This window comes from Schistocerca serialis, chromosome 5 (assembly GCF_023864345.2).
Source record: "Schistocerca serialis cubense isolate TAMUIC-IGC-003099 chromosome 5, iqSchSeri2.2, whole genome shotgun sequence".
NCBI classification, from domain to species: Eukaryota; Metazoa; Arthropoda; class Insecta; order Orthoptera; family Acrididae; genus Schistocerca; species Schistocerca serialis.
The window spans coordinates 289,024,804-289,045,298 of record NC_064642.1 but is presented as its reverse complement, the minus strand read 5'-3'; the positions used below and the strand labels follow the sequence as shown (position 1 = coordinate 289,045,298).

At 37.3% G+C, this 20,495-nt stretch overlaps 1 protein-coding gene across 1 annotated transcript in view; it reads left to right on the top strand.

Annotated features, from left to right (window-relative positions):
- LOC126481907 (integrin alpha-PS5-like) overlaps positions 1-20,495 on the top strand; it is a 553,290-nt gene that overhangs the window by 92,492 nt on the left and 440,303 nt on the right. The window contains exon 3 of the mRNA XM_050105865.1: positions 4,283-4,395. Within this exon, the coding sequence (XP_049961822.1) occupies positions 4,283-4,395 (113 nt within the window). The remainder of the gene's footprint in view (positions 1-4,282; positions 4,396-20,495) is intronic.

Here is a 20,495-nt window from a genome sequence, read left to right as displayed (position 1 = left end):
CTGGCTGTTCAAAGAAAAGGCACATGCATTGTCTCATGGAAATCGTGTGGATGTGCAGCTGTTTGTGATGCAGCTGATCACAGTTGTGATGTCACTTAAGCTGGGAGGCAGCTATCTGACCTTGCCAAGGTGAGGTAATGAAAAACACTTTCTCAGATTTCATAGTTAGATTTGATGCCGTGTGCTGGTGATGCAAATGCGAAGTGTGGTGCTGGACCAAAAGTGACTCTGGTGTGATGCCTGGCACAGCTGGTGTAGCTAGGATATGAGTGACATCATAGTCTATCTTGCGGAACTTGCATTTAGTCATGTCGATTGGAACTTGATTTGGAAAATCAGAAAACACAGGTACTGAAAGTTGATGCAAACCTTGACCCTGCAGTTCGCTGCCAGATTGATGATGAAACAGAGATGGAGTGGTATGGGGTGGGTCGTGGTTGTTCAACCATAACAGCACTGTGGAAGGCCTCTGTAGAAGTCAGGTCATTAAAGCAAGTGTCATAATGCTCATAATCACTAGCACTGGAACATCGGAAGTTGTCCTGTGCGAATGTCGAAAGCACTGAGTAATGTTTGTTACAGAGGTGGGTGGCCACTGTTTAATGTTATTCTCTGGAGCACTTTAGTCTGAAATGCCATGAATAGGTTCACTCAGTAAATTTGACACTCATCATGACACAATTTGCTGCTTGACATCAGTGGTGATGCAAACTTGGTCTGAAGATGTGGTGAACAGTGAATGCATTGTTCCTATGTCATTCAGCACTGTAGTATCACCCAAGCCTTGGCAGACATTTAGCAATTCTGCACACAGAATGTTCATGGAATTCATGAGCACTTGTTGAAGGTTGTTGACATTGTTGAAGAAACAATAAGGTTATACTGTTTGTAATGACTACATTCTTCATGGTGTAACCGAGGTGGCAGATTTTTGATTTAACAGCAAAATTGCAGTGTGGCATTGAAATCTGGGGTCACCACTATGGAAAATGGGGTCCTGGATTTGTGAAAGCAGAATAGTGACACAGCATAGAGGTACAGTTGCCACACTGTTTATTGCTGAGCCCAGAATACATAACTTGTGTAATCATTCCAAGCATACAGAGCATACTAAATCACCATGCCTCCTGGGGCAGTGAGCTTCCTTTTATCCAGTCAGAGATGTTATGCTGCCACAGATGCTTTGCTTTTGACGAAACACAGAAAGTATCATTTGGTAAATTTTGTGATTTAAATTTTTTGTAATCCAATTTGTGACTTGTAACATAGCATGTTCTCTCAGGAGACATTTTATAAGGTGCTTGCATATATAATTTTTTTCAATACTTTCAAAAAGATGGTAAGTACTGTGAGTGGTCAGTAATTTTTATATCTGCCTTACCTTCCTTTTTTTGGAAAAGAATCTGTCAGTAGCGTATTTCAGTCTGTCTGAAAATATTGCGTTTGATAGTGACGTGTTGCATTTGTGACTGAATGCATTGCATATATGTGAACAGCTGATAACTGGATATAGACTTGTAGTTCCACGTGTAGAACTAAAAATTTCAGTAATATTAACACTATTCATGTGTGTATATATATCTTATAATCTGACTTGTTCCACATCACATCAATAAAATAATTGTGAAAATGATCTATGGAACATGATATAACTAAACTAAACTAAAACAGTTCATGATGGGAGAGATGCTTCACAGTACACAGTTTCTGTAAAGAAACTTCTTAAAAAACAGTGACTATTGCACAGTAAGCATAAAACAAAGTGGAGGGATGTAGATATAACAGTGATAAATGAAAGGAATTTGGCTATGCAGAGGGCATATCTTGTTAGAAGATCTCACACAAAATGCAAAGAAATTCTGGTCATATGTTAAGGTTGTTAGTGGCACAAAAGTTAGTGTCCAGAGACTAATGGAAGGCACAGGAAATGAAACTGAGGGTAGCAAAGCAAACGTAGAACTCTATTTCCAAATGTCCCCACAAAAGAACTGCCCCAATTTAATTCTTGCACACTGTGGCAATGAATAATACAGATATTAGTACCAGTGATGTTGAGAAATATCTGAAATTATTCAAATGAAACAAGATCCCATTGCCAGATGAAATCTCTGTCAGATACAGAGCTATCCTCTCTCTTAATCATAATATTCCATAGGCCCCTCAAACAAAGTACTTTCCTGGTTGTGAGAGTTTGCCTTCGGTTATTTATTTCTTTGTGAGATGCGTTGACGTACTGCATTGCTACACTGGCTGAACTGGTTGAAAAATGGGTTGTGGAAGTACAACACTGACTACTTTAAATGGTGTAGCTGACAGGTGCACAGTTGCGTTTCACAATAGATTACTTTCACTGTTCACAAACCCCCAATACTACAGTTATATATGGCTAGTGCACTATTGTTTAAAGTTTCCATAAGCCTCATTAATAGTTTGCAGGCAAACCTCCACATACTGCTACAATAGTTTACTATTGTACATCTAAGAGCAGTAAAAACCTAACCACAAAGTTCACAGTTCTTGAAGAATAGAAAGGTATGTATGGAGAAGACACTGTCTTTGTTTTAACACATGGCTTAATTGTGTAAAACTTGCTTCAGAGTTAAGTTGAAGCATTGTTGTTGTTCTAAACAGCACAGGTTTCTTGTCTGAAACTCAGCTGCCAACTGACTGTCTCAGGACCATAAATTGGGCCCTTATATATCCTTGTCATAATAGGTGCTCAAATTACACATTGTTTGATGTTTACTTTACAGAAATTACAATTAAAACTTAACTCATAAAATTAACTGCATACATCAAAAATTTGGTTCTTTTTTACAGTTTCTTCTACTTCAAGGGTTAGTCCGAATTATTTGTTTAAATGATGAAATTTAACAGATATTGTTATGCAAACAATACTTTTGACAAAGCTGTTAATTACTTTGGAATTAATTAAGGGCTGGCTTTACTAACACGTTTTCAAGTAGAGCTAAATAGATACTTTAAGAATACTGTTAGTTGTTCCTCCATATGTTTATAACTAGTACAGAATTTATATTTGTTTATACATCAACAACAGAATTTAAGTTACAAAACAACTACTGATTTTACCCTATAACAAAAGATACTAACTAGGAATAGTTGAAATAAATCAGAAAATCAATTACATACATAAAACTAAGCAAAAAATTAGATCTGGTGTTATAATCTTTAAAACTGAGGGCCAAACTTACTCTTTTATGAAAATACAGATTCTTCACATGTATGTTAATGTTAATTAGTCAGAAGTGAAAAAAATGAATTTAAGGAGGCATATGGCAAAGCAAGAGGGGAAGTAAAAATATCCCAGCTTACTTAATCACACAGTGCTCAGAAGAAAGCACAGATCACACCCACATACAGGAAGAACAGCAAAATTCATCCACAAAACTACCACACAGTATCATTGATATTCATGTGTTATAGAATATTAAAAGTTATTTTGACATCGAATATTATGAAGTATCTTAAATAAAATGGCCTGCTGAATGTCATCGCACATGGATTTTGTGAACATCGGTTGTGCAAAACCTAGCTTGTAATTTTCTCATATGACATCCAGTAATCATGGATCGAGGCAAGCTGATTTCTGAAAGGCATATAAATCCAAATCACATTAATGTTTGTTAACAATGGTACAACAGTATGGAGCAAGAAACAAATTTTGTGACTGGACTAAAAATTTATCATCTTAAAGTATTTTCCAAAAAAGGGCAGAGGCATCAACTCACCTCAAGCTGACTTATATATATATCACCGATATGTCACTGGTTATCCAGCTACCAATCTCTCACACAAAATCTCACAGACACGCAAATGCATAAACTCATAACCATAAAACCAAGTGCTGTAGGATTGCCTAAGATGGTTTGTCTGTAAGATTACCAGCTGTTGTGAGCCCTTATCAACTACTTTATGTTTCCCAATCTGTTTTTTGACCAGCACCTAATTTATTTAATACAAATATTTTCTGATTTTTTGTCTTGAATGATCCATAAATCTCTATGTTTATAACTGTCATGACCCTTTACCTTTACCTGTTACTTCTTTCGATAGAAATCTTAAATTGAAACTTAATGTTAAGTGTTTTTTTTTCTGCATTTGACCATCAGCCATGAAATAATTTTCTTTATTATCTCTGTTTATATATTTGTTCTAATTTTTAAATGTTTGATATCAGAATGAAAAAGTACAATATGCTATATCAAAGCTGTAGTTTATGGTGGGATTGCCATATTTTTCTAACTCCAAACATATTTTTCAGGAAATGAAGAACCTGATTTTGTGGGTGAAAAACTACCATGGGATCATAAAGATAAAGCATGGATAGGTGTTTCAATGGATATAGAACAAGGACAGCATGTAGGCAAGATTGTGGTAAGCTCTTATGATTGTTTCAATTATTATAACAACTTTAATTATTTTCAAATGCCTTAAGTGTTATATCTCCGTATGATTTGTGAAAGCTATGCATACATATACACATGTAAAGGTGTATTCTGTATTTTTATAACAGTTTAATAGTGTCACACACACGCACACACACACAGACACACACACACACACACACACACACACACATGAGGTATTTTAAAAGGCTACAAATTCAGCAATTAAAACATTCTTGGTTTCAGTCAGCGGATTGTAGTTAAAGGAGGTGAAACAACTAGATACATTAATAATGAGAAAGAGGATAGCATCTAATGGCTTGTCCAAAAACATACTCTGAGGCAACTGCAATAGAGATGAAAACAAGGAAAGAAATTTTTACTTTTATATCTTACACATCTCCAAGCAGTCAGAAACAGTCCACATCTGTCCTAATCTGTATTGACAAACTAAAATGAGAAGTAAACATTTCTACAAGCTCCAGCAATGTCTCAGTCTTTGATAGAGAATGTAATAAGAATTGTACCCCATGCATAGAATAATCAAATTTAAATATGCTAAATATTTGTGACTGTGTCCTGTCCAAAATGAGTTGGGGTGTTGTCGTGGTGCAAAAGCCACCTTCTTGGACAACCTCCTGTGACTCTTCATGTTGACAGCCTCCCATAACATCATTAAGAGATTCCTGTAATATGTCCCTGTGATGATTTATCCCTTAAGATCTGTTAACATCACATTTTGGCAATCCCCCCCCCCCCCCAAAAAAAGGAGAGAACTGCCATCACCATGATGCCATCTTCACCTTTTTTGAGGTGGTGGTGAATTCATATATTTCCATTAATTGCTTTGCTCTTGTCTCTTTTAATTGTGCCTGTCTGCAATTTAATGTGTCTTCTTTACAGAAAGTAGTACTCTGTCTTTTCCTATAGTGTTGATATTCCTACCTGGAGTTTCCATTGTTTCATGTAAAATTTTGCTCACTCCTGAGTTATGCCACCTCCCAGAAATGTGTTTGAGTGTCCTTTGCCACAGCAGCGGTATATTTGTCAAAATGTGTATAGGAAGCCTTCCAGAAATACACATGAGAACTATTAATGGTGCATCTTAATTCACACTTGCATGTACTGATACTGATTAGATTAGATTTATATTTTTTTCCCAATAGATACAAAGTGAAGGTATTGTCCAGGATGTAAATCACGCCAGAAAACAAGAATGCACACTAAATATTTACAAAGAAAAAAGAGGTGCTAATTTACCTTTCACAGGTACCAAGTGAAATGGTTCTCACAGATGTGAAATAGGTAAAAAAAATCTTAATAATATTTTCATTTAAAAGGTAATAAAAAATTTGTTACAAAACAAGTAAATGTTAAATTCATTGAGGTGCATATAATGATTTTCCGGCTATTGTAGCCACACATCATCAAATAGAAAAATTATTTTGGAAGACTTAATTGCATTGATTACTTTAGCCCACTGAATGTGTACAGAAGTCAGATTGTACATAATACTCACATTACTTAATGTCGTTAATAACAAATACAAGTCAGTCAGTTCTGCTAAGAAATTTGTCAGTGGAGTAGAAGGTGTTGGTCTCCAATAAATGCTTTATGCTCCTATTAATCTAAGCTTCGTTAGTTGTTAAACTTTGTATGGCTGTTGGCAAATTATTGAAAATGCATGTTTCAGAATAATGGACATGTATTTGGACAAAAAAAAATGACTTAAATATTTGTAAATATTATTCTTATTTCCAGAATTGATTCTGTGCACTGAGCTGTTGGTTTGAAAGAGAAATATATTTTAATGGTGAACTTCACTAAGGAGTAAATACAACAGGAAGCTATAGTGTCCCCAGTTCCATAAACAGGTCTTTACAGGATATTATGGAGTTCAACCCACAAATAATTTGTAATACAAATTTTTGGAATCAAAACTTCAACTCAGCTTGATAAGTTACCCCAAAAAATGATCCTATATCATGTTATGAAATTAATAAGCAAAATATTCTATGCTTTTCTGTTCTTATATAATCTATATCTGACTGTATCTGCATTGCAAATAGACATTTGTTTAAGTGCTTCAGCAGTTCTGTTGTGTGCTCCTCCAGCTGAATTTATTACATAGCCATAATCCAAATACTTTAACACTGTGGACTTTTTCTAGGTACTTGTCATCACCTTTTAGGTATGTACTGAGTGAAACCTCTTGCAAGTTCTAAACTGTAAATAGTGTTTTTTTTCTTCTTCTTTTTCTTTTTTCTTCAAAGTTTGATGACAAAGAGTTGGGCAGGAACTATTTATTAACGTCCTTGAAAATTTCATTAATGAAGTTTTCTGACACTGTGTTTGATTTTCTATTTATTGCAATATTTGTGTCATCAAATGTGCTAATCTGGTAAAGGCACTGATCGATGAACTTTGATATTCACAAGAAAACCTTAAGGCACTATGTTGGAACCTTGTGGGACAACACTTGTAATTAGTTCCCGTTAGATGATGCCTGACAGTTTGATACATGACTCTTTCCTGTTGACGCCATTTGTTTCCTTCCAGATATATGCAATTTGAACGATTCTGCAACTTCTCCTGTTACACTGTAATATTCTAATTTATCTAAAAAGATATTGTGATTTACACAGTCAAAAGCCTTTGACAGATCGAGAGATATACCAGTATCCTGTAATTCATTGTATAAGGAATCAAGTGTTCTTGCTGTGTGTGTAATATCCTTCTCAATATTGGAACCCTTTAGAAATCCAAATTCTGACTTTCACAATTGTTATTTGCTGTCAGATGGTTAAAAGCCTTATTGTATAACACCTTTTCTGAAATTTTTGAGAATACTACTAAAAATGATATTCAGCAGAAACTGAAAGTATTTCTTTACCTCATTTCTTATACAAAGACATAACTTCAGCATATTTCAGCTATTCAGGAAATGTTCCCCAGATAGATGACTGGTTACACAAGTAACTTAATATGTTACTAAACTCAGAAGCACAATCTTTAGTTAACTTTTTTTATATTTTATCTTTGTGGACGTTACTTTCACTGGTGTAGTGAGTATCATATTCAAGCAACTGAAGTTATTTGTAATGACTATTCTTAGATATACTGCAGCAGCGTCTACTGAACCTGACAATGACATATTTTCATTAACAAGTTTGAAATGCCTTTTGAAAAGTTATACAAAATTGCACACATCTGTCACTGATGTACCATTTACTCTTAATGGTATTTGCTCATCTTCATTTCTAGTTCTACCAGTCTGCTTCACTATATCCCATATTGTCTTTATTTAGTTATCTGACATGACTTTATTTTCCATGTAAATGTTATGAAAAGGATATACTGATACTCACCATATAACGGAGATGTTGAGTCTTCGACAGGCACAACAAAATGACTGCTAAACAAGTATGCATTTGGCCAAAAGATCTTGTCCTGAATTACACAACATACACACTCACATTCACACAAATGCAGCTCTCACACAAATGACACTGTCTCTGCCCTCTGAGACCAGACTGTGAGCAACTGCACTTGATGGGTGAAGCAAATTGGGTGGTGGGGTTAAGGAGGTAGCTGGGGCAGGGTGAGAAGGGTGTGGGTGGGGGATGGCAATGTGATGTTTGTGGGAGCATACAGGGATGAGGTGGAGAGAGGGAATTACAGCTAGTTGCAGTCAGGAGGTTAGACAGAGGGGCAGAAAAGGAGAGAGGTAGAAAGGCTGTGGGTGTGGTTGTGGAATAGAAGGCTGTGGAGTGGGAACAGGGAAGAGATAGGTGGGTGAAGGACAGTGCCTAATGAAGGTTGAGGCCAGGAGGATTATGGAAACATAGCATAAATTGCAGGGAGAACTCCCTCCTATGAAATTCAGAAAAGCTGGTGTTGGTAGAAAGTTTCCAGACAACACAGGCTGCGAAGCAGTCTTAAAATAATGAACATTCTGATGGGCAGAGTGCTTAGCAGCTGTGTGGTGCAGCTGTTCTTGGTCACAGTTTGTTGGTGGCCATTATTGCAGACAGAGAGCTTGTTGGTTGACATACCCACCTAGAATGGAGCACAGTGGTTGCAGCTTAGCTTGTAGATCACATGACTTGTTTCACAGGTAGCCCTGCCATTAATGGGAAATCCCATGCTTGTGACCAGACTGTAGTAGGTGGTGGTGGGAGGATGTATGGGACAGGTCTTGCATATATGTCTATTACAGTGCTATAAGCCATGAGGTAAGGGTTGGGAGCAGGGTTGTATAGATAGGGATGGATGAGGATATTGTGTAGGATCAGGTATGTTGGATGTTGTGTGATAGTTGAGGCATATGACTGTGGTTTCCAATTGCATTCCAGATCACAGGTCTGCCTTGTAGAGACTGGCCCAGTAATGCACAAACATCATGTTGAATTAATGATGCTACATCTTTCTGGGTGTATTCGACACTTAGAACTGCTACTTCTTGCCATCTGGTTTTTGTATTAACAGGCATCATAAACCTTCATATTTCTGCTCATACTATATACTTTGTTTGTGGTGGTAGATATACATGGTTTTCCTTACTCTCTTCGGTTCAGATTTTCAGAAATCTATCAAAAGTCTTTTAGTGGGGTCTTTCCTGGTTCTTCGTCTTACTTAGGGGCACCAATTGATGAAGTTATCTCTTATGGTGACAGACTTTAAAACAAATGCTCATAGATATCTTCTGCCAAGTCTTTCATTAGGTGTGAAAACCCCTTTAGTCATTTTGTTGAATGACAGCCAGTGCCTTCTAAAACCACTACTAGTTGTCTGAGGTGAATCTGACACATCAGTGCCTTTTTTAACAATTCATACTGTGGAACTTTGATTTTAAGTCCTCTGATTTTACATTTTTTGTGATTCTACACCATAAATTTGTAACCCTTGGGAAAGCCAATAAGATAAGTGCTTAAAACTCCCTGATTTTACATTTCTTCCTAGTAAGGCTTACTTTGATTCTAAGTTCTTACCCAATGTCTTGCTTGACTTTGTCCTGTTTTCTTCCTATAGATAGTTGATGTGACTGAATGAGTTATAAATGACACAAAAGATGGATGGTTTGCATCATCAGTGGTGATAAAGTTAAGGGAATATTTTAGGCCATTCTAGGGAGGGGAGATGTGAGAGAAGAAATGCTGACAAAATCCATGATAGATGTTGTCAACACAACTTCTAACATTTAGCTTCACCTTGTGATTATGGTACAAATACTGCTAGGTTACAGTGGTAATGGAAAAACTAGACAGTAAATGCAAAGTGTTCTGGACCAAGCCAATATGTCACAAAGGGGCTGAGCTACCACCATTTCTTGTGCCACTCATGATGTACTGTATTTAGCAACAATATCAGTCATCAACCTTTTAAATTCAAACCATGATTCTGGAAGAATATGCTCAATCATAATCAAGGAAACATTTCCCATTTCCAGCTGGTGAACACTTATTGGCTGGCGACTTGTTAAGTCATCCATTAGCCAAGGCAGTCACCACATAACACTAAAAAACATAAAATGTGCTCACCTAATGGATGTGTGGAGTGCTAGTGCACAGGTAGGGGTGAGAGCATTTTGTGAAGTTCTGAAAATATACTTTTTGTGCAAATGTGGTATGACAGAGATTTCACACAGAAATAGAACAATGGTTTTGCGACAGCTCATTTGAAAGACTTTCATATTCAAATCTGACACAATACAATTGTAACAACTGCATACACTACTCACATATATACTTTGCACCATACACATCACACACTGTAGATTGTAAAGATTGGCAGCAGTGATATAGGACATGAACCAAACTGTAGCACATGAGATTTCTTTCTAATTTAAATTTTACACAGTGTACAGAAATTCACATTGCTAACTTCTAATAAGCTTGTGATGTCAACTGGGGAAGTAAACTCATTTTTTTGAGTCTCTGTTTCTCTCATCAAGACAAAAATAACACTTTAAGGGTGATGAGAATATGCACTGCAGCTTGTATGCAGCTTATAAGAAAAGCATACAGCAGTGATGACAAGGTTGTCATTATGCAGATGTCCACATTTGTACTTATGGTTTAACCACTTAATAGCTGTGATGTTTTTGGTTTAATTCAACATGTTAATCAATTTTTGCTTTTTTTTTTAAAACAATAACAGTATTAGTGACAAACTTGTAACCAAGCAGATGTCCACATTTATGTTTATGGTTTAACCACTTAATGGCTGTTATGTTGTTGGTTTAATTCAAAATGTTAATCAATTTTTGCTTTTTCATGGGTAAACACAAAGGATGATATCTCAAAATCGAGTGTTTTGTATTTATAATTTGTTGTTGTAGTGTATCAAAATAGCTCAAGTATCTTGTACCCAGAAACCAATTTCAATTTCTTGAGAAGTTTTTACTTGCTGTTACACATCTGTTATGTTTTAAGAACTGATTAAATTCATTACCACAAATTTTTGTTTACACGTTGTATTGTATATTTAATTACCTTTACTCAGACAGGTATGAAACAGGCGAAATACCCTCAGACATCAAGAAGAATATAATAATTCCAATCCCAAAGAAAGCAGGTGTTGACAGATGTGAAAAAAACCTACGTTTCTAGCATTTGTAGACTTAGAGAAAGCTTTTGACAATGTTAACTGGAATACTCTCTTTCAAATTCTAAAGGTGGCAGGTGTAAAATACAGGGAGTGAAAGGCTATTTACAATTTGTACAGAAACCAGACAGCAGTTATAAGAGTAGAGGGACATGAAAGAAAAGCAGTAGTTGGGAAGGGAGTGAGACTGGGTTGTAGCCTCTCCCCGATGTTATTCAATCTGTATATTGAGCAAGCAGTGAAGGAAACAAAAGAAAAATTCGGAGTAGGTATTAAAATCCATGGAGAAGAAATAAAAATGCTGAGGTTCGCCGATGACATTGTAATTCTGTCAGAGACAGCAAAGGACTTGGAAGAGCAGTTGAACGGAGTGGATAGTGTCATGAAAGGAGGGTATAAGATGAACATCAACAAAAGCAAAACGAGGATAATGGAATGTAGTCGAATTAAGTCGGGTGATGCTGAGGGAACTAGATTAGGAAATGAGACACTTAAAGTAGTAAAGGAGTTTTGCTATTTGGGGAGCAAAATAACTGATGGTGGTCAAAGTAGAGGGGATATAAAACATAGACTGGCAATTGCAAGGAAAGTGTTTCTGAAGAAGAGAAATTTGTTAACATCGAGTATAGATTTAAGTGTCAGGAAGTCATTTCTGAAAATATTTGTATGGAGTGTAGCCATGTATGGAAGTGAAACATGGATGATAAATAGTTTGGACAAGAAGAGAATAGAAGCTTTTGAAATGTGGTGCTACAGAAGAATGCTTTAGATTAGATGGGTAGATCCCATTGGGGAGAAGAGAAGTTTGTGGCACAACTTGACTAGAAGAAGGGATCGGTTGGTAGGACATGTTTTGAGGCATCAAGAGATCATCAATTTAGTATTGGAGGGCAGTGTGGAGGGTAAAAATTGTAGAGGGAGACCAAGAGATGAATACACTAAGCAGATTCAGAAGGATGTAGGTTGCGGTAGGTACTGGGAGATGAAGAAGCTTGCACAGGATAGAGTAGCATGGAGAGCTGCATCAAACCAGTCTCAGGACTGAAGACCACAACAACAACAACAACTCAGACAGATTTTATACAAAGTATTGGAGAGGATTGCAGTTTTTAATTGTGCATGCCAATTAGATGTGTTTTTGCTCATATTTTTTGGGTTGTAACATTTCCCTCTATTTGTCATTTTTCTCAGTTTTGAATTTTTTAAGTTTGGACCACATAAAAATGTAAAATAGAGGTTTCACTGTAATTTGATATTGTCAGCTATAGGAGGAATATAGTGCTTGTACTCGAGATCCTGCATGTAAGCGTGACAACTTTGTACCCTTTTGCTGACCTCTCAACTCAGATGATATAATTACTGAAAGGTTCAAAGAAAACTTAAGTTTAATTTCAAGCATATAATTATTGTTGATGGTGACTTCAATTTTCCCTCAAAATGTTGACAAAAATACATATCTGAATCCAGAGGTATTCCTAAAACATCATCTGAAATTGTGCTAAGTGCATTCTCTGAAAATTACTTTGAGCAATAGTTCATGAGTCCAGTTGAATGGTAAATTGTGTAAAAACACACTTAAACTTGTTGTAACAAATAATCCTGAGGTAAACAAATATAGGAACTAGTGAACACAGGGTTGTCACAGTGAGATTAATACAGAAACACGCAATTCTTCCAAAAATTAATAAAAAAATATTGAGGAAAAGCCGATAAAAATTTGCTTGACACTAGATTACTGCAACGCTCAATGTTAAACCAGTCACAGCTTGCCTGTTGATGGGGGGACAGAGCTGCTTGTGTCCAGTCCTACACGACTTGGCTTGGTCATATACTTGCCCCATGTCTGTTGTCCGGATTCCGGACATGCGGGCTACCGAGCATGACTGGTCACAGCTGACATCTCACCTCGGCTCACTGCACTGTACTGTACAAATCCAATGCCTCTCTGTCTGTCTGTCTGTCTCTCTCTCTCTCTCTCTCTCTCTCACACACACACACACACAATGTATTTATCTCTGACTCCCTCTCTTTTAATGCAATGCAAAAGAAACGTTTCCAAGAATGGGTACATGACACAGCTAAATTCATAAAGCACTTGGAAAGTGAAATGATATTTCAATAAAGCAGCAGATAGAAGATGAGTCTCATTGCCAAACGAGAAGATATATTTTTCCTGTCATTAACAGCAAACATTAAGTAAGTGCTGTCCCTGTAATATATAAGACAAACATCTTCATAAAGAAAGCATACAAAGAACATTAAACATTTACAGATGTAACTTTTCATACTTTTCACTTGTCTGCAACAGAAACAAAATTATAGTTATTGTCAATCAGCAGTAAATCACTAACGTGTTCCGGATTTAATTGGCTGTGGTGGTTTGTTAGTAACATGCTGGCTTTACTAAAGCATCTTTCACTAGGTGCGCTTGTTGCTGGGATACATAAAATACTTCTTGCAACTGCAGCCAGGCCTGGCAGATCTGTTTCATGTCTGCTCCACCACTTTAAGATGTCATCATCATCTTTGGGGTGCATTAAAATGTAGAGATCTACTTCATCTGATGCAGATGATCTGCTGTTCCTCCATCCCTTGAAATGATCTCTCTTTCTGGGTGGTAATGACACAGTACTTGAAGGATCTATGATAATAAACAAAAGAGACAAGTAACACAAAACTGATGTTGAAATCATCAAAATGTTCCCATAAAAACGAGGTGTTTTACAGTAATGAAATATTGTATGAATTATAACATTCCCGTTTCTCTATAATATACTATCCACTAACTATGCAAGAATGATTATGTTAATGTTTGCATGTTGTACCTGCATAAGTAGCACACATTTGTTGCACATTGCTAAGAATTTCCTGCTTTTCATTTATTCCAAGCATATTAAGATCATGGAAAGATGGTCAAAGAAACGTAGTAATTTTATGTCTGGAAGTGATCACAATTGTCTCACAAATGAAAGTCAAGGCTCAATTTTTAATTCTTTGTACCTCCTGTTAAAAAATTCATATCTGTTAGCGCACATCAATTACACTAGTGAACTATAAATCTATCGCATTTCATCATGAAACAGTGCTTTTAACTGCAGTAATTACTCACCTGAAAGTCAGTGTCATTGACACTGCAAATTTGTTGCAGTTTGTGAAACCAAAGAAGGACTAACTGGATTGTCAGTTCTTTTTTGCCTTCCAATTCATCTGTGGCCTCTTTAAATAGTCTCAGAAAATGTGCAATTTTTCCTGCAAGCTCATTATTATATCCTTGCAATCTATAAGCAGAGTCCTTTTCCATCTGCAAAGCAACAACTTCATTATACTGGGTATGTAAGGATTCCAACATAGTGTACAAGCTGTTCCAGCATGTGCAGACCTCTTGTTTCAAACATGTCCAGCGAAATGTCCCAATCAGCCATCCTCTCTTCAATTTCTTTCATAATATTTACTCCTGTCTTCTTAACATCTGGGAATTTTGTTATAAATAAAACATTGTTCACAAGAGACCAAGCTGTGTTAATGTAATGTGTTGTAAGCATCAAATAGTGCACCTGATTATGTGAATCAGTCCACATATCAACAGTCGCAGCACATGTTTTATTAATAACTTCCACAGTAACAGAATTATGCTGTTTCATATTGCATCAGCTTGTTCTTTGACGTGTCTGCTTATAGTAGTGGAATGTAGCATGATATCTGCCATGTTAACTTCTCCATAATGCGCACCTAGATATATTAATTCTTGGCCTAGTTCTCTGAAACTTTCACCGGAAATGGCATTAAAAGTTCTCATATCTTTAGCACACATTGCAAAACACTTTGCTGTGATACTATTTTTTATTACTGCCAGTATCCCTGAAGGAGCTGTATCTTTGTGAGGTTTCTTGCAACTGTGTTTCTTTAAATGAGTGGTTCCCGACTGGCAACACAATAATGCGGAGCAGTTTATGCATGATACGTATCCAATAGATGCAATGTTTTCATCTAAAATCAACAGAAATGTACTCCATACTTGGTTTTTTAGACTTTCCCATTTCTCCAGTGTGTAAACATTGGTTTCAATCTTACGTCTTACTGCAATAATGATGACATGTGTAATGTGTTTGAAGTTATGTGCTATGTATTCTGTCACGGCTTCTGTGCTCGGTCACTAGAACTAGTGCAGGCAGCCTATCCAGTTAGGGTGTCACTCCGTCTTATATTTTGTGCTTGCTTACTCAGTCATGCACAACTCTTCTCGACACCTTTACTGAGAGGCAATCTCAACTCCTTCAGTTAACAATGTAAGTGTAGACCAGATGTGGCTTGAATTCAAAGAAATAGTATCAACAGCAATTGAGAGATATATACCAAATAAACTTACAAATGATGGAGCTGGTCTCCCATGGTAAACAGAACTGGTCAGAACACTGTTGCAAAAACAATGAGAAAAGCATGCAAATGAATGTAAAACCCTCAAGATTCATGATATTTTACAGGAGCTTAAAATTTAGTGCAGAGTTCAATGCAAGATGTTTATAATAGTCTCCACAACGAAGATTTGTCTTGTAACTGGGCAGAAAATTCAGAGATTTTGGTTGTGTGTGAAGTTGCCAGCAGCAAAATACAATCAATGCCTCCTCTGCTCAATAGCAATGGAAATAGTATTGATGACAATGCTGCTAAAACAAAGTTACTAAACACGGGCTTCCAAGATTCCTCTACCAAAGAAGATGAGGTAAATATTCTAGAATTTGAATCAATAACAGGTACCAACAAGAGTAACTTAGAAGTAGATATCCTCAGAGTAGTGAAACAACTTAAATGAGGGACTAAAAGCAAGCCTTCTGGTCCACACTGTATACCAGTTAGGTTCCTTTCAGAGTATGCTGGTGCAATAGGTCCATACTTAACAATTATATACAACTGCTTGCTCAATGAAAGGTCTGTATGAAATGCTGGCAAGTTGCACAGGCCATACCAGTATTCGAAAAAGGTAATAGGAGTAATCCACTAAATTATAGGCTGATATCATTAACATTGATTTGCAGCAGAATTTTGGAGCATATTTTTTGTTTGAATATTATGAATTACCAAGAAGAGAAAGATCTATTGACATAAGTCATACTGTTTAGCCGGCCACTGTGGCTGAGTGGTTCTAGGCACTTCAGTCTGGAACCACACTGCTGCTATGGTCGCGGGTTCAAATCCTGCCTCGGGCATGGATGTGTGTGATGTCCTTAGGCTAGTTAGGTTTAATTAGTTCTAAGTTTAGGGGGCTGATGACCTCAGATGTTAAGTCCCATAGTGCTTAGAGCCATTTGAACCATACCATTTTAGAAAACATTATTGTTGAGAAATACAACTAGCTCTTTACTTACACAAAGTGTTGAGTGCTGTTGACAAAGAATTTCAAATTGATTTCATATTTCTAGATTTCGAGAAAGCTTTTGACACTGTACCTCACTAGCACCTAGTAATCAAATAGTGTGCAAATGGAATGTCATCTCAGTTATGTGACTGGAGTCAAGATTTCCTGCCAGAAAGGTTATAACAGTCTATAGTAATTGATGGAAAGTCATAGTGTAAAATGGAAGTTATTTCTGTTGCTCCCCAAGGTAGTGTTACAGACTCTTTGTTGTTCCTTATCCATAGGACAAACTGAGCAGCCATCTTAGGTTGTTAGCAGATGATGCTGTCGTTCATCATCTAGTAAACACATCAGATCAAAGCAAACTGCAAAACGATTTAGAAAAGATATCAATATTGTTGGAAAATTGGCAATTGACACTCAATAATGAAAAGTGTGAGGTGATCTGCTTGAGTGCTAAAGGAAATCCATTAAACTTTGATTACATATTAAATCAGTCAAATATAAACTCTGTAAATTCAACTAAATACCTAGGAATTACAATTATGAACAATTTAAATTGAAAAGAACACATAGAAAATGTTGTGAGAAAGGTGAACCAAAGACTATGTTTTTTTGACAGTACACTTAGAAAATGAAACTGCCTACACTATGCTTGTCTGTCTGCATTTGGAGTACTGCTCTGTGGTGTCAGATACTTAATGGATAATATTAACAGAATACATTGAGAAAGTTCAAAGAAGGGCAGTACATTTTGTATTATCAAGAAATACAGGAGATAGTGTTATGGACTTTCTTGTTGCATCATGTTATGGATTTTTTTGTTGTGTCAGGATCTTCTCATGTAATTTCAGTCACCACCTTCCTTCTCCAAATGGGAAAATATTTTGTTGATGCCAACCTACATAAAGTGAAATAATCATCATAATAAAACAAGAGAAATGAGAGCTTGCTTGGAAAGATAAAGCCGTTTGTTTTTCTGTGTTGTGTTTGAGAAAGGAATGACAGAGAGTTATTGTGAAGGTGGTTTGATGAACTCTCTGTGATGCACTTAAGTGTGATTTCATACTACCCATGTAGTTTTAGACAGGTACGTGCCGAGTAAAACTGTGAGGGACGGGAAAAACCTACTGTGGTACAACAACAAAGTTAGGAAACTACTGCGAAAGCAAAGAGAGCTTCACTCCAAGTTTAAACACAGCCAAAACCTCTCAGACAAACAGAAGCTAAACGATCTCAAAGTTAGTGTAAGGAGGGCTATGCGTGAAGCATTCAGTGAATTCGAAAGTAAAATTCTATGTACCGACTTGACAGAAAATCCTAGGAAGTTCTGGTCTTACGTTAAATCAGTAAGTGGCTTGAAACAGTATATCCAGACACTCCGGAATGATGATGGCATTGAAACAGAGAATGACACGTGTAAAGCTGAAATTCTAAACACCTTTTTCCAAAGCTGTTTCACAGAGGAAGACCGCACTGCAGTTCCTTCTCTAAATCCTCGCACAAACGAAAAAATGGCTGACATCGAAATAAGTGTCCAAGGAATAGAAAAGAAACTGGAATCCCTCAACAGAGGAAAGTCCACTGGACCTGACGGAATACTAATTCGATTCTACACAGAGTACGCGAAAGAACTTGGCCCCCTTCTAACAGCCGTGTACCACAAGTCTCTAGAGGAATGGAAGGATCCAAATGATTGGAAAAGAGCACAGGTAGTCCCAGTCTTCAAGAAGGGTCATCGATCAGATGCGCAAAACTATAGACCTATATCTCTGACGTCGATTGGTTGTAGAATTTTAGAACATGTGTTTAGCTCGAGTATCATGTCGTTTTTGGAAACCCAGAATCTATTATGTAGGAATCAACATGGATTCCAGAAACAGCGATCGTGTGAGACCCAACTCGCTTTATTTGTTCATGAGACCCAGAAAATATTAGATACAGGCTCCCAGGTGGATGCTATTTTTTTTGACTTCCGGAAGGCGTTCAATACAGTTCCGCACTGTAGCCTGATAAACAAAGTAAGAGCCTACGGAATATCAGACCAGCTGTGTGGCTGGATTGAAGAGGTTTTAGCAAACAGAACACAGTATGTCATTCTCAATGGAGAGACATCTACAGACGTTAAAGTAACCTCTGGCGTGCCACAGGGGAGTGTTATGGGACCATTGTTTTTCACAATATATGTAAATGACCTAGTAGATAGTGTCGGAAGTTCCATGTGGCTTTACGCAGATGATGCTGTAGTATACAGAGAAGTTGCAGCATTAGAAAATTGTAGCGAAATGCAGGAAGATCTGCAGCGGATAGGCACTTGGTGCAGGGAGTGGCAACTGACCCTTAACATAGACAAATGTAATGTATCGCGAATACATAGAAAGAAGGATCCTTTATTATATGATTATATGATAGCAGAACAAACACTGGTAGCAGTTACTTCTGTAAAATATCTGGGAGTATGCGTGCGGAACGATTTGAAGTGGAATCATCATATAAAATTAATTGTTGGTAAGGCGGGTACCAGGTTGAGATTCATTGGGAGAGTCCTTAGAAAATGTAGTCCATCAACAAAGGAGGTGGCTTACAAAACACTCGTTCGACCTATACTTGAGTATTGCTCATCAGTGTGGGATCTGTACCAGATCGGGTTGTTGGAGGAGATAGAGAAGATCCAAAGAAGAGCGGCACGTTTCGTCACAGTGATAGCGTTACGGAGATGTTTAACAAACTCAAGTGGCAGACTCTGCAAGAGAGGCGCTCTGCATCACGGTGTAGCTTGCTTGCCAGGTTTCGAGAGGGTGCATTTCTGGATGAGGTATCAAATATATTGCTTCCCCCTTCTTATACCTCCCAAGGAGATCACAAATGTAAAATTAGAGAGATTAGAGCGTGCACGGAGGCTTTCAGACAGTCGTTCTTCCCGTGAACCATACGCGACTGGAACAGGAAAGGGAGGTAATGACAGTGGCACGTAAAGTGCCCTCCGCCACACACCGTTGGGTGGCTTGCAGAATATAAATGTAGATGTAGATGTAGATGTAGATTATTGAAACTAAGGTGATGCTGATGTCTGAGACACCTGGCATCTGCCCAGCAAACTCTGCCATGTCAGAGCTATAAATATGTATCAGTTACAAGGGCAGAGCGTCAACAAGAACTAACACTTCACACTACTGAGCACACATGTAAATACAGATGGAGTTGAATTGCCTGCTTAATCAAAGGGTTATTATTTATACATTACCAAACATTGTAGCAAATTTAAATGTTCAATAAATAAGCAATTACTACCTCTCCTGACAGATCACCAACTTTCTTGTTCTGTGTCAAATACAACTTTCCAAGTTGCAGTTTAGTCAGTGGCCCTTCCACAGCAGTACTAGTGGATCTTTGCATTCTGATTATGTTGTCAGGTCTTTTTCAAATGGAGCTACATTCTTTGGGGCATCATGACTGTTGCATAGACATTCATTTTCTTTGTTTCAAAAGCCCATATTGTTAAGCTATATCTCAGGATTATGACAGGGCTTCATGCAAAGAACATTGATGATATGTCTACACTTTCATATTGTTGATATGGGATCACTATCCTTAACTTTGTAGGTGATCCCTGCCAAGTGACATAGGATTTGGTAAGAGCTGAAGTATCTGCAGAGCCTGGGATGTAGTAATCTCCATGGTCAGTCAAGGAGGACCCATTGTTCTGATTTGCCATGATGGCATTCAACACTGACTAAATCTCTTTTTACAAATTGAACTTTCAAAATAGCCCTTAAGTCCCAAAGTTTACTATTTGGAAAATTGGACACTTGAGCCCAATCCTGCTGCATGACAGACAGTTTGTCTTCACTCAACATGTCAAGGTCACTTTATGATGTCCCTCACACATTCTGGCTCTTCCGACACCAGCATTGCAGTAGAGACACTTCTGACTCCAGTGCTGTGTGTGGGACAGTTTCTTCAATACAGCACCATCATTGTGATGGAGTTGTATTTTATTTACTGACCGGTGGCTCTGTATACCAATAAGTAAGACCAGTTATTGCATCAGATAATAGCAACCACTGAGAGGCCTCTTCCCAGGCTTGAAGATCAATGGCTGCAACTAGAGACAACACTTCCCTTTAGAG